This window comes from Pongo pygmaeus, chromosome 1, assembly GCF_028885625.2.
Source record: "Pongo pygmaeus isolate AG05252 chromosome 1, NHGRI_mPonPyg2-v2.0_pri, whole genome shotgun sequence".
NCBI lineage: Eukaryota > Metazoa > Chordata > Mammalia > Primates > Hominidae > Pongo > Pongo pygmaeus.
Window position 1 is genome coordinate 74,612,732 of NC_072373.2, and position 13,435 is coordinate 74,626,166.

The 13,435-nt window shown below is 39.1% G+C and overlaps 1 protein-coding gene across 4 annotated transcripts in view; it reads left to right on the forward strand.

Moving 5' to 3' along the window:
- Positions 1–13,435, forward strand: part of TNR (tenascin R) — a 435,764-nt gene that overhangs the window by 397,163 nt on the left and 25,166 nt on the right. For all 4 annotated transcript variants that reach the window (XM_054447885.2, XM_054447893.2, XM_054447876.2 and 1 more), the window contains 3 exons: positions 563–706; positions 3,055–3,185; positions 4,163–4,295. In XM_054447885.2, the coding sequence (XP_054303860.1) occupies positions 563–706; positions 3,055–3,185; positions 4,163–4,295 (408 nt within the window). The remainder of the gene's footprint in view (positions 1–562; positions 707–3,054; positions 3,186–4,162; positions 4,296–13,435) is intronic.

Here is a 13,435-nt window from a genome sequence, read left to right on the forward strand (position 1 = left end):
CATGGCATTTCCAAAACCTAACTAATTAATATAAGTGGCACAAGCACAGACTGACCCTGTTTATTTCATTGGTCAGTACCTCTCCATTATTGTTCTCAGTTCTTTGAGTTTTGGACTTTAGCAGGGACCTTGATAAACTGTTACTTGTTCAGAGAAAAGTAGACAGGACTGTGAAGGTTTTAAAATTGTCACATAAATGTGATAGGAAGTGGGGGCTGAATTTTCTCAGTCTAGTGGAGAGAGAACTTGATTAGGAAGGGTGGTGGAGAGGAAGGGGTCATGTAGACAAAAGACTAGATTTATCCTTTATAACTCCAGAGACACAATAGAAGTTATAGAGAAGACAATTTGACCTGCACATAAAGAACACTTTTTTTCAATTAAGATATGAGATAAGAGGGGAATCCTTGCATGGAGTAAGATACTAAGCTAGATAACCTATGAAAGATTTTTTTCCAAAATTCTCTAGTAGTAAATCCATGTGAAATACCTTTGGATTTGGTAGATCTTTCCTAAACTGAGTAGCCTTATTCAACCCTTATTCATATTCATTTGAGTTCAGTTGCTGGAGAGACCATCCTGGTTGACGGAGTCAGTGAGGAATTTCGGCTTGTTGACCTGCTTCCTAGCACCCACTATACTGCCACCATGTATGCCACCAATGGGCCTCTCACCAGTGGCACCATCAGCACCAACTTTTCTACTCGTGAGTACATGATCACCTACATACCCGTATCCCTGGGGACTTATGTGGAAATGATCAGCTTTCTTGTGGTGGACTAGATTATCACTTATAGGCTTTGGACAGGGCAGCTATGAGCTGTTCTTATTTGGACTGACTACAGCCCAAATTCAGTGAAACTGAGCTGCAACTTTTGGCCAGCAGAGACATGTCTGTTTTCTGCTCTCACCCTGGGTGACAGCAGAAGAACCAGGTCAAGAGAGGTCTGTACTCAGAATGCATCTGCCCCAGAAAAGTCTGATGGATATTAAAAGCCTACATATCTAGGAAAGAGCTGCTGAGTAGAGTGATGAATAGGAGAAAGTAGACATAGGTAACATGTGGAAACATAAGTTCACGAGTGAACGAGCAGACATGAGAGTTTATCAGGTTCCAGATCTCAGGCATAGAAGGTCAGTGTAGAAGATGTCACACCCAAGCCTAGAGGCCCGGTGAGGGAAGGGGAAGTAGCTGCAAAAATGATTGTGGCGTTCATTGTAGATTCTGGATATTAGCCCTTTGTCAGATGAGTAGGTTGCGAAAATTTTCTCCCATTTTGTAGGTTGCCTGTTCACTCTGATGGTAGTTTCCTTTGCTGTGCAGAAGCTCTTTAGTTTAATTAGATCCCATTTGTCAATTTTGGCTTTTGTTGCCATTGCTTTTGGTGTTTTAGACATGAAGTCCTTGCCCATGCCTATGTCCTGAATGGTATTGCCTAGGTTTTCTTCTAGGGTTTTTATGGTTTTAGGTCTAACATTTAAGTCTTTAATCCATCTTGAATTGATTTTTGTATAAGGTGTAAGGAAGGGATCCAGTTTCAGCTTTCTACATATGGCTAGCCAGTTTTCCCAGCACCATTTATTAAATAGGGAATCCTTTCCCCATTTCTTGTTTTTGTCAGGTTTGTCAAAGATCAGATGGTTGTAGATATGTGGCATTATTTCTGACGGCTCTGTTCTGTTCCATTGATCTATATCTCTGTTTTGGTACCAGTACCATGCTGTTTTGGTTACTGTAGCCTTGTAGTATAGTTTGAAGTCAGGTAGCGTGATGCCTCCAGCTTTGTTCTTTTGGCTTAGGATTGACTTGGCGATGCGGGCTCTTTTTTGGTTCCATATGAACTTTAAAGTAGTTTTTTCCAATTCTGTGAAGAAAGTCATTGGTAGCTTGATGGGGATGGCATTGAATCTGTAAATTACCTTGGGAAGGATGGCCATTTTCATGATATTGATTCTTCCTACCCATTTACAAGAAAAAAACAAACAACCCCATCAAAAAGTGGGCGAAGGACATGAACAGACACTTCTCAAAAGAAGACATTTATGCAGCCAAAAGACACATGAAAAAATGCTCACCATCACTGGCCATCAGAGAAATGCAAATCAAAACCACAATGAGATACCATCTCACACCAGTTAGAATGGCGATCATTAAAAAGTCAGGAAACAACAGGTGCTGGAGAGGATGTGGAGAAATAGGAACACTTTTACACTGTTGGTGGGACTGTAAACTAGTTCAACCCTTGTGGAAGTCAGTGTGGCGATTCCTCAGGGATCTAGAACTAGAAATTCCATTTGACCCAGCCATCCCATTACTGGGTATATACCCAAAGGACTATAAATCATGCTGCTATAAAGACACATGCACACGTATGTTTATTGCAGCATTATTCACAATAGCAAAGACTTGGAACCAACCCAAATGTCCAACAATGATAGACTTGATTAAGAAAATGTGGCACATCTACACCATGGAATACTATGCAGCCATAAGAAATGATGAGTTCATGTCCTTTGTAGGGACATGGATGAAATTGGAAATCATCATTCTCAGTAAACTATCGCAAGAACAAAAAACCAAACACCGCATATTCTCACTCATAGGTGGGAATTGAACAATGAGAACACATGGACACAGGAAGGGGAACATCACACTTCAGGGACTGTTGTGGGTTGGGGGGAGGGGGGAGGGATAACATTGGGAGATATACCTAATGCTAGATGACGAGTTGGTGGGTGCAGTGCACCAGCATGGCACATGTATACATATGTAACTTACTGCACATTGGGCACATGTACCATAAAACCTAAAGTATAATAATAATAATAATAATAATTACAATTAAAAAAAAAAAAAAAAAAATGATTGTGGCACTGAATGATTATCGTCTGACCCAGGAGCACCCTTTATGCTCCTGTCCAAGCCAGAGCAGGGTTCAGCATGTGAGCAATCCTGAGACGAAAGAGGTGGGCAAACAGATACCCATACCTGAAATCAAGCAGGGGGAGGAGCTGGAGAGGCAGGCATGCCCTGGCACTTTCTCCTCTTTGCAGTCCTGGACCCTCCGGCAAACCTGACAGCCAGTGAAGTCACCAGACAAAGTGCCCTGATCTCCTGGCAGCCTCCCAGGGCAGAGATTGAAAATTACGTCTTGACCTACAAATCCACCGACGGAAGCCGCAAGGTGAGATTTTGCTGGAAAGGGAAAAGACCATTTCTCCCAAGTGAGGCCATGTGGAAACTGACTAGTGGAGTGACCACAGGACGTTGGAGGGAGGGGGAAGGAAGAAATCCACAGGGAACTCATCAGCTTCTCATCAAGGATACCCAGCCTGCTGTTGAAGAGAGAGCCCTAGTCTGCAAGCCAGAAGATTTGGATGATAGTCCTAGCTCTACTGCTACTCTCTACGTAAGTTGAGGCAAAGGACTAAACCTCTTCAAGGCTTGCTTTCTTCTCGAGCTAATGAGGGTCTCTACCCCTGCAACTTCACTGGGTTGTGCTGGTGCTTCCAATACAATGACACAAAGCTCATTGGAAACTCCCAAGTACATGATATTGGAATAGTTTTTCAACAACAGGGCTGAGCAAACATGAGCTGGATACCAAATTCAATAGGCTTTTATGCCTCTTGATAAGCATTATAAAGGCGATATCTGTGTAGCCTACAGTAAAGAAACAACAAATTTTTGTTTTATTTCATCAGTTGAAACAGTTCATCCAGAACACTGATTTTCAAGTTTTTGTTAGTGAAGCAACCTCTTTTTAAAGGCAAATCATATGCAGAAACCAAAAACACAGAATACATTTCAGCAGAGTTAGTCTGCTTGATAGAAGTAAGGAGGCCTTGGATCCCGCTTCCTCAGCTCTTTCTCTGCTCTCAAGCAAGTACAGTGCAATCTGAAAACTTCTAGATTCAATAATGCAGGTACCTAAATTTATCCCAATGTGCATTCCTGAGATAGGAGCTGGCCTAAATTTCACATGGGAGCTCTCCTCTCTGCTTATTGGTGCAGAAATCCTTATTGTGGGATGGAGAGGATGACAATGGCCATTGCAATACTGACCTAGCTGCCCATAGGATTTGGACTTACCTTCCCTACTTTCCCAAATTGCAAGCCAGTTGCTCCCTTCTACCACCCTTCCTTTGGCTTATTATACAGGAGCTGATTGTGGATGCAGAAGACACCTGGATTCGACTGGAGGGCCTGTTGGAGAACACAGACTACACGGTGCTCCTGCAGGCAGCACAGGACACTGCGTGGAGCAGCATCACCTCCACCGCCTTCACCACAGGTGAGGGAGCATGGCCACTTTGATGCCTTCTTCTCCACTTCCTAATGTTTGGCTCATCAGCAGCCTCTGCTGAGACTTGCCCTGGGAGCAGTTTATCAAAAAAGCTCAATTGCCTCCTCCTTCTTTTCCCTTTTCCAAGCCCCTACCAGGAGACCTCTCACTAACAAGGCAACCACAGGAACCAGCAGTACAACTCCCTGATCCACCCAGACCAATTAAATGCACCAAGTAAACACATCAGGTTCTGGCTGGGCGCGGTGACTCACACCTATAATCCCAGCATTTCGGGGGCCTAGATGGGCAGATTACCTGAGGTCAGGAGTTTGAGACCAGCCTGTCCAACATGATAAAACCCTGTCTCTACTGAAAACACAAAAATTAGTTGGGCATGGTGGTGTGCGCCTGTAATCCCAGCTACTCAGGAGGCTGAGGCAAGAGAATCACTTGAACCTAGGAAGCAGAGGTTGCAGTGAGCTGAGATTGTGCCACTGTACTCCAGCCTGGGTGAAAAAGTGAGACTCCATCTCAAAAAAAATAAATAAATAAAAATAAAAAAAATCAGGTTCCTTCCCATTCAGGTTTTCTGCAAGTGGTTTTCCAGCAAAGTTTATCTTTCTCTTCCTCCTTCCTCTGCTACCTGTAATCAGAGACTCACTTAGTAAAAGCAGCAGTAGTAAACCCTCAACATTAAACCTGCAGCTCTTTTCCACACACAAAGCACTTTTGCATTCCTATGATCACTCAGTTCTTATATAACAACTGGTCAGGAAGGCCTATGATCCCCATTCCACAGATGATGAAACCAAGGTGCACGGAAACCAAAGACTTACATGGCTAGTAAATAGCTGAGTCAGAACTTGAACCCAGGTCTTCTACTTCTAAATGCAACTGTTCTGGCTGCCTTCCCTCCTTAAGTCAGCAGAAGATACTTGAAAAACGCTGCTAAAGGATAAAAAAAGTCCTAATCTCTGTAACAGGAAATAACCTAGTATCTGACTTTTGAGAGTTACTTGCCAAGTACTGTTTAACTGCATTACATGTATTATCTAATGTAATCCTCACAACAGCCTATGTGGTATGCACTATCATCTCTATTTTTTACAAATGAGGAAATTGGGCCACAGAGAGATGAGGTAACTCACCCAAGATCCCATAGCTCTTAAGTAAGGGAGCTGGAATTTGACCCCAGATGTATCAGCTCTGGGGTCTGTATTATTAATGTTTCTCTCTACCACCTCCCACTGTGCCTCTCTACAGTCCATAATGTAAGGCTGCCCAGCCCCGACTTTTAATTCTCTCCCTGCCCCACATTATGGGGGTGTGGGTGCATACATGTGAGGCAAACCTGAGCATGTCCCATATACTCAGCCACATCCTGCCTGCCATGTCAGAGCACCAGAATGACTGGATTCCCGTCCATGCCTCAGAGCCTCTTCCTCCATCCCCAGAGAGGTGAGAGAAAGTCCCCCAGCCCCAGCAGGTGTCTCCCCCACTGCACTCGTTCTAAATGACAAAGCAAGACACTGATTAGATATGACAAAATATCCCCAGTGGTTCTATAGAGTGCGGAGACTGTGAACGAGTCCTCTTCTCCCTTCTTTTTTTACACTTTTCAATACATCGCAAAGTATCTTAAATGAGCACATTAATCAGAGAAACAAGTGTTTTAATTAAAAAAATAAAAATAAACCTTGGGTACACAAACAGACATGAATCCAAGATGTATCTTTACCAAGTGGAACTTAGAAGACACTTGATCTCTTTTATGGGGTTGGAGTCAATTATGCTCCCCCTCCATGCTCTTTCAAAGGTGTCTGATCTCAGAACTAAGGTGCTACCCTCTTCTTGTTAAGCCCTTCCCAGCACATTCGCGGGTTAATTAAAGAGACCTCCATGGTCCTCTTTTCCATGCTACCACTTAAAGACCCACGGGTTGGAGCTTTCCATTGAAATAAGAATTTCTTTTCTATAAAAAGGACACAGATGACAGACACTTAAACCAAGCTCCCAATTTGCATATTTATTAGGTCTAAATTAATCATTTTATCCCCAAAATGCATGGGTTTCAATGTTTGCTCAGTGTAGTATGGGCTTTTAATTCCCACACTGGTGATGCCATAGCTAGCAGTTGTGAGCAGTATGACAATGTGCCTCAAGTCTCTGTGGCATCTTACAGCTGTGCCTCGCTCCAGACCCACCTGGGCTGTAAAAGCAAACCAGCTTCTGTGCCCCTCACTGCCCTCTCTTAGATGCAGCTGCACCAAGCAGTGTGCAATTTTTTGGATCTGGGATCCCAAATCCACCTGGGGCCTCAGTAGGATCAAATAAGCGGAAGATTAACAACACACATGGAAATCTGGAGAGGAGGCAGAATAAAGGCTTCATTTGGTGGACAGTGCAGGGGACCATCAGGATGTATTCAGGTTGTTTATTTGTGTTTACAAGACTCCAGTTGACACCAGGCTCTTGGGGCATGACCAATATCAGCTCAGAAAGGGGAAAACAGAAGAGCCCAATTTCCTATGTGGTGAGTGTAGCTACTGACTGAGCTGCTCCATGTAGAGTTTGTATTATTACTTCTGTGGTACATGGCAAAGATATGTCTGTGTTTGGAAGCTTTCGCAGTTTTACTGGAAAGCTCAAATTTAAATGTAAGTCACTGATGCATACCAAACTCTGCTGGCTTTGTCTTGGAGATTTATCAGAACCCACTGAAATGACTGGTTGCAGAATGAAAGATTCTTGGGCAGAAATAATGCATGTGAAAGTATCTTGCACAAAGCCTGACACATACCAGACATAATAGATACTGGTTAAATTGAATAGTCAAATCTCAGCTGCAGAGTGCAGAAGAGGGGTCTCTGATAAAACAAAGCCTAAGGCGATTTTTAATATCCCTTGTAGGGATAGCACAGGCAAAGAGGTACAGCCTTCAAGAGTAAGATGCCCAAATTCCCTCTAATTTCAGGCTCTGTCAGCCACCTCAATGCAAATTTCCCTGAATAAATTCCACTAGGCTACATAGTCATTTGCATGTTAATATTAATGAGCTCTCGTTGCCTGTGCCACCTCTCTACCCCAAAGTTTTCTACCCCTACCCAAGAGCAAATTTTATTAAGGATGAAAAGAATACAAGGGTATCAGCTTCCAAACTTGGTGAGATGGGAATGGGGACATTACCAATAAGGAAAAGCAAAATTGAAGAGTAGTGTATCTTCACTTATATGCAAGACTGGAGTGCTGCCAGTCAGGACCCCACAGGCATGAATTACTCTTGCTGAGCAAGAAGTCTGAGAAACACTGGAAGCCTCCCAGGTGATCGCAAGCCAGGGCTAATGGATTTAGAGGCTAATTTCTTTTTAGCAATTAGCATCCTTTCCAATTTCATTGACAATACCTGACTTTCCACTTAGCAGTATCCTACTTTTAGGATGGGTTGATCTCAGCTCATCATTCTGAGTGTTTTCTATGCCTTCTCTGATGGAACAAGAGAGCTTAAAGTTTGGCCCAAAGTTGCCTCTATCCACGGATAAACCCTCACCTTGTCCCAAGTGGACCATAAGAGGTTCATTGTAAGCAAGACGCCTACCTGATGGCCTGGAAAAGAGTTAAGATGTCAAAAAATAATAATAAAACTAAAAAAGAGAAGAAAAGAAAAGAACTGGCACTCACAAACCCTCAAAAACCTCCTTTGATCAAGATGTCTTCCCTTGTTGTGTTTCTGCCACATAACATAAGTCCATTTCATCCTTTCCTTCATGTTAATAGCTTCCTGTCCTCTTGTCTCTGGTGTTTGCACAAGACTCTGGAGGGAATTAAGTACAAGTAGTATGGAAGAGAAAAAATATGGATACATTATTTATAATTTACTGTCGCCTGAAATTTCATCCAAGGTCTACTTGTCTTTTAGAGATATGAATATAAATGAGGAAACAAATATTCCCCACAGAGCAGCCAGGACTTGTGAAATGATTGTCTGAGAGGCAGTTTCATTGTCTCTTTTAATACTATAAAAAGCAAACAAGGTTCTCGCTAAAGCTTGTCCTAAGAGACAGTGAGCACTATAAAATAGGTTGTCTTGACCTTGAGGTTAAGTGAAGACAATCATTTGCAGAGGTACCCAGAGATGGACAATAAGAAGTTTTCTTTTATTACCTTTGCTCCTGTCCCTGCCCTTCCACATCCAGGCTGAGCTGTTCTGTGGGGCTTTTTAAGAAAACTTTGGAGTCTACTCTAACACAAGCTTCAGCTTTTGAGGTTGTGAAAATTAATGAAGATTGGCAAACACCACACTCTGGAACAATAGGTGGCAGATCATGGAAATTCACATGCTTATCAGATAGACATTCTAGTTAGAAAGGAAAGCCTCATGATCACTATCGACGGCTATCTATCCTCAGATATGCCACAAATCCTTTTCACCAAAGTGCAGAGGTGATGGGGCTTCTCTCTGCTCCACTATTTAGAAACAGCTTGTGTTCTTGCTTTATTATAAGACAAACAAACCCCTAAAAGGAGAAGTCTACCTTCTTTCTTTGGGACCTGGCTGTGGAGAAGGAAGTAGGGCACTAATTATCCCATTTGAACAAACCATTTCCATGCATGTCCAAAATTAATAGAAGGATAGGTGTCAGATCAGAGGTTTCAATTAATCACACTGCACAGTTTTTCACATATCACCCATGTCAATCTCCAACAAGGTCCCAGTCTGTATTTACTCATTTATTTCCTTTTACCCTCTTCTCTTCTTCCACCTTCCATAGGCAAGCATTCTGATACATTAAATTTGTGTCCTTTAGTTTGTATGTATTTTTGAAAATGTGTTCTTGTAAAATTACTTTGAGTATAAATATTTTAAATATATGTAAGCGGTATTGGGTTACATAATTCATTCCCTATTCTCATAGTTTTTGCTCAGCACTGTTTTTCAGACCCATCCGTGTTGTCATGCATCTATATAGTCTTTCGCTTCCAATTGTTGCAAAATACTGCATGGTGGGCACCCATCTTATTTTACCTCTCCATTCTCCCGAAAATGGACATCAGATTGTCTCCAACCTCCCACCACCACAAATGGTGCTGCAGTAAATACTTTGTACATGTCCACTTATGGATCACTAAGGTAATGCCTTCTGGAATATATGCCCAGAAGAGGAATTGCTGGGTCATAGGGGATGTGTTTACATAGTTTAACTATGTGCTGCTCTCCCACATGGCTGTACTAGTCTACACTCCCTCAACAGTGCACAAAAGCTCCTATTTCCTAACAACATGCATCATTCCAAATGCCTTGACATGGCCTGGCTTTGTCATTTTTGATAATCTTATAGAGATAATTTATATCTCATTTTTCTAGTTGAATGTCTTTAATAATTAGTTTGAGTTTAAACATCTCTTCATATGTTTTTTAGTCCTTTGAGTGTTATTTTCCTCTAAATTGCCTGCTCATATAGTTTGTCAATTTTCCACTGGGTTCCTGTACTGAATATTAGCTATTATTATTTGAGCTTTTGAAACCTTTCTTAAGAAGTCTTTCTCTGCTTTTCAGCCAAAAGGTTTTCTTCAATATGTTCTGCTATTAACTTTCTAGATTTATGTCTTTATATTTAGCCTATTTTATATTGGTATTAGTTGAGGATACAGTTTCATTTTTCTTTCTATAGTGAACCAGTTCTCCTAACACCATTTATTAAATAATCCATCTGTTCTGTATTGGTTTGTGGTGTCTCATTGTATATTAAGTTCCCATATGTACATGGATCTCTCTTTGACCCCTGAACTCCCTATTCTACTCTCAGATCTATTTTTCCATATGGTATTCCATAAATACCACATTGTGTTTTTATAGGTATAGCTTAATACACTAATATATGGTAAAACAGTTTTCCTTAGTTTTCTTTTTGAGGTTGACTTACCTAATTGGTGACCTTTATTTTTCCAAAGGCATCTTAGTCTAACAAGTTTAGTTTATCAAGTTTATCAAGTCCCCCTCTCAAAATTTTTAACTTGAATTTAGATTGAAATTACAATGAATTTATAAATTAATTTGGGGAGAACTTACATCTTTGTAATACCACAGTCATCCCTTCTGAAGGCCTATAATGCATCTTCATTTGTTCAAATCATCCTTATTTTTTAATAGTTATAAGTTTTTCCTTTGTATTCATAACAAACATTCTATATGTTCTTGGCTAATTTCTGAACATTTCATTTTGTATTGCTGATAATTTTTGTCTAATTTAAAAATATATATTTTCTAGTTGGTTATTACCAATGTAGAAAAATACCATTAATTTTTTATATCAATCCAGTATCTAGCAATCCTGCTGAACTCTCTTATTGATTCTAAGTATCTATTGTTTCTGTTAATATTTTTAGGTAAATGTTTTATGTCATCTACAAATAATGACAATTTTTTTCTATACTTCTAATTCTTATACCTCTTATTTATTTTTCTTTTCTTATCACATTACCTAGGACCTCCTGAACTATGTTAAACAGTGACAGTAATATTAGGTACTTTGACTTTAGTTACATTCGCAAAAGGAATGCAACTAAAGCATTATCATGTTGCGTAATCTTTGCTAAATCTTCCTTTTAAAACTTCCTTTAGATAAAAATTAAAATTTAAATTTAAGTTAAAAAAACGATTTAGGCCAGGCTCAGTGGCTCACACCTGTAATCCCAGCACTTTGGAAGCAGGCGGATCACTTGAGGTCAGGTGGTCGAGAACAGCCTGTGCAACATGATGAAACCCCGTCTCTACTAAAAATACATAAGTTAGCTGGGCATGGTGGTGCACACCTATAATTCCAGCTACTCAGGAGGCTGAGACAGGAGAATCGCTTGACCCTGGGAGGCGGAGGCTGCTGTGAGCCAAGATGACACCACTGCACTCCAACCTGAGCAACAGAGCAAGACCCTGTCTCAAAATAAATAAATAAATAAATAATAAAACAAACAAAAAAGCCTATTTAATTCTTTCTAAAATGAAGAAAATATATAATTGGCTAACCTTAAATAAACACAAATAGTGTTTGTTTAGATTTGAGTTTTAAAACATTTATCAAGGTATAGAATTTTCTTCTAAGTTAAGAGTTTTTGTAATAAGCTTTGTTGTTAAACTTTATCAAATGGTTTTTATAATACCTATTTAATTTATTATATGACTTTTGTCAGTTAGTATACTAATGAGGTGAGTTATATTAATAGCTTCTTTCTCGATATACTAATTACAATCCTTAGAGAAATCTCACCTGAATATGATTTGTTAATGCACTGTTATATGTGGTTAGCTACTATCCATTTAGACTTTTCACATCTACAGTCATAAATGAAACTGACCTATATATTTTTTTTTCTTGTGTATACCTCTTTATTGGGTTTTGAAATCCATGTTCACTAATCTCACTCTAAAAAAAAAACAAAAAAAGCTAGACAGCTTCATCTTTCACTCTTTTTTCTTTTTTGTTTCTTATTTTTTTTTATCTTTTGTGGAATAACTTGTTCAGGACAGAACTCCTCACTAAAACCACCTGGGCACGTTGTTGTGGTTTTGTTTGTGTCTTGTTGTTTCTTTGTTTTTGGAATGGGAAACATTTGACTACCACATCTAAGTTTTTTAAATTAATTATCTATCCACACTCTTGCTTTCTTCTTGTACCAGTTTTGACCCTTTATAAATTTTTGGAAATATATTCATTTCATCTGAGTTCCAGAATTTAGTAGCACAAAATTCTTCAAAAGACTTTTCATTGTTTTTTTTATCTCTACCGCATCTGTAGCTATTTTCCCTTTTTCATTTTATTTTTTCATATTCTGTCTTTACTTCTCAGTCTTCCCAGTGATATATTTCTCTTATTAATATTTTCAAAGAACCAGACTTTAGATTTCAGATCCATAGTCATGTTTATTTATCCCTCCTCCTTTCTTAAATATGTCAATATGGCATCTTTGTGTAACAATCCAAGTACTTGAGCACCCTCTGAAATCCCTCTGGACTGTTTCCTCCCTACCTGCTTCATCTCCCCACAAACAAGCTCTGTCTAGGTTTTGGCTCTGGATTCTTATGGATAGGCTTTCTCTTTTCTCTCTGTTAATTATAGACTTTTATTTAAGACAATATAAATAAAGTTTTTCCAAGTAGTTAATCATTCTTACTTTTCACATCTCTAGAACTTGTCACTCTTATTTGTGTTCTCTAAATTTTCAGTAATGGATTTTGTAAGGCAAACCTTCTGCAATTTCATATGCCTGAGGAACTTTTGTTTTTTTTTTCATACATTTAAACTGTAATTTAATCAGATATAAAATACTACCTAAAAATATTTGTTCCCATCATATTTAAAAATATTATTCCATTATCTTCTCAAATGCAGTGTTGCCTTTGAGAAGTTGAATGTTAATCTGGTTCTTGTTCTTCTGTAGGGATCTGCTTTTACTTTCTAGAAGCTTTAAAAACAGTATTTCTTTCTTTTTGCAACTCTTACACTTCATTATATGTCTTGAAGTTCATTTATGTTTTTATCTCCAGTTTCACACTCTATACACTCTTTAAATCTGATCTGTTTTATCTTTAATTCTGAGACATTTATCTTCATTATTTATTTAAGCATTTTCTCCTTTTTTATTTTTATTTTCAGGACTTCTGTTAGCTAGATGTTGAAATACATAGTCTATCCTCCAAATACCTTAGCTTTTTAAATGTTTTCTTCCTCTTTATTCTTTCTTTTTATGTCCTCAATAGTTCTTTAATCAGAACTTCCAATTCACTTGCTTACTCTTTAGCTTATTTAAATCCCTTATTCACCCTATCTGCTATATTCTTACTTTAAACTGTTAATATATTAATTTTTATTTATTTGATTTTTTAAAAATCCTTTTTCATATTGTTAATTTACTTACCTCCTTAAATAAAGTTATTGTGCTTAATTTAAATTCTATTCTAATAATTCTGTACCAGATGATCAATCTCATAACGGTTGTGGTCTTTCTTTCACAGTAGTCTTACTCTTCAGTGAATGGATATTCTGACCTGTGAGCTCGTGTTCCTTTGGGGTTATCAGCTCCTCTGCTTGGTAATGCAGGTATTAGAAAAAGGCCACAGACATGTGAAGGATTGGCAGTCATTACTCCATGGC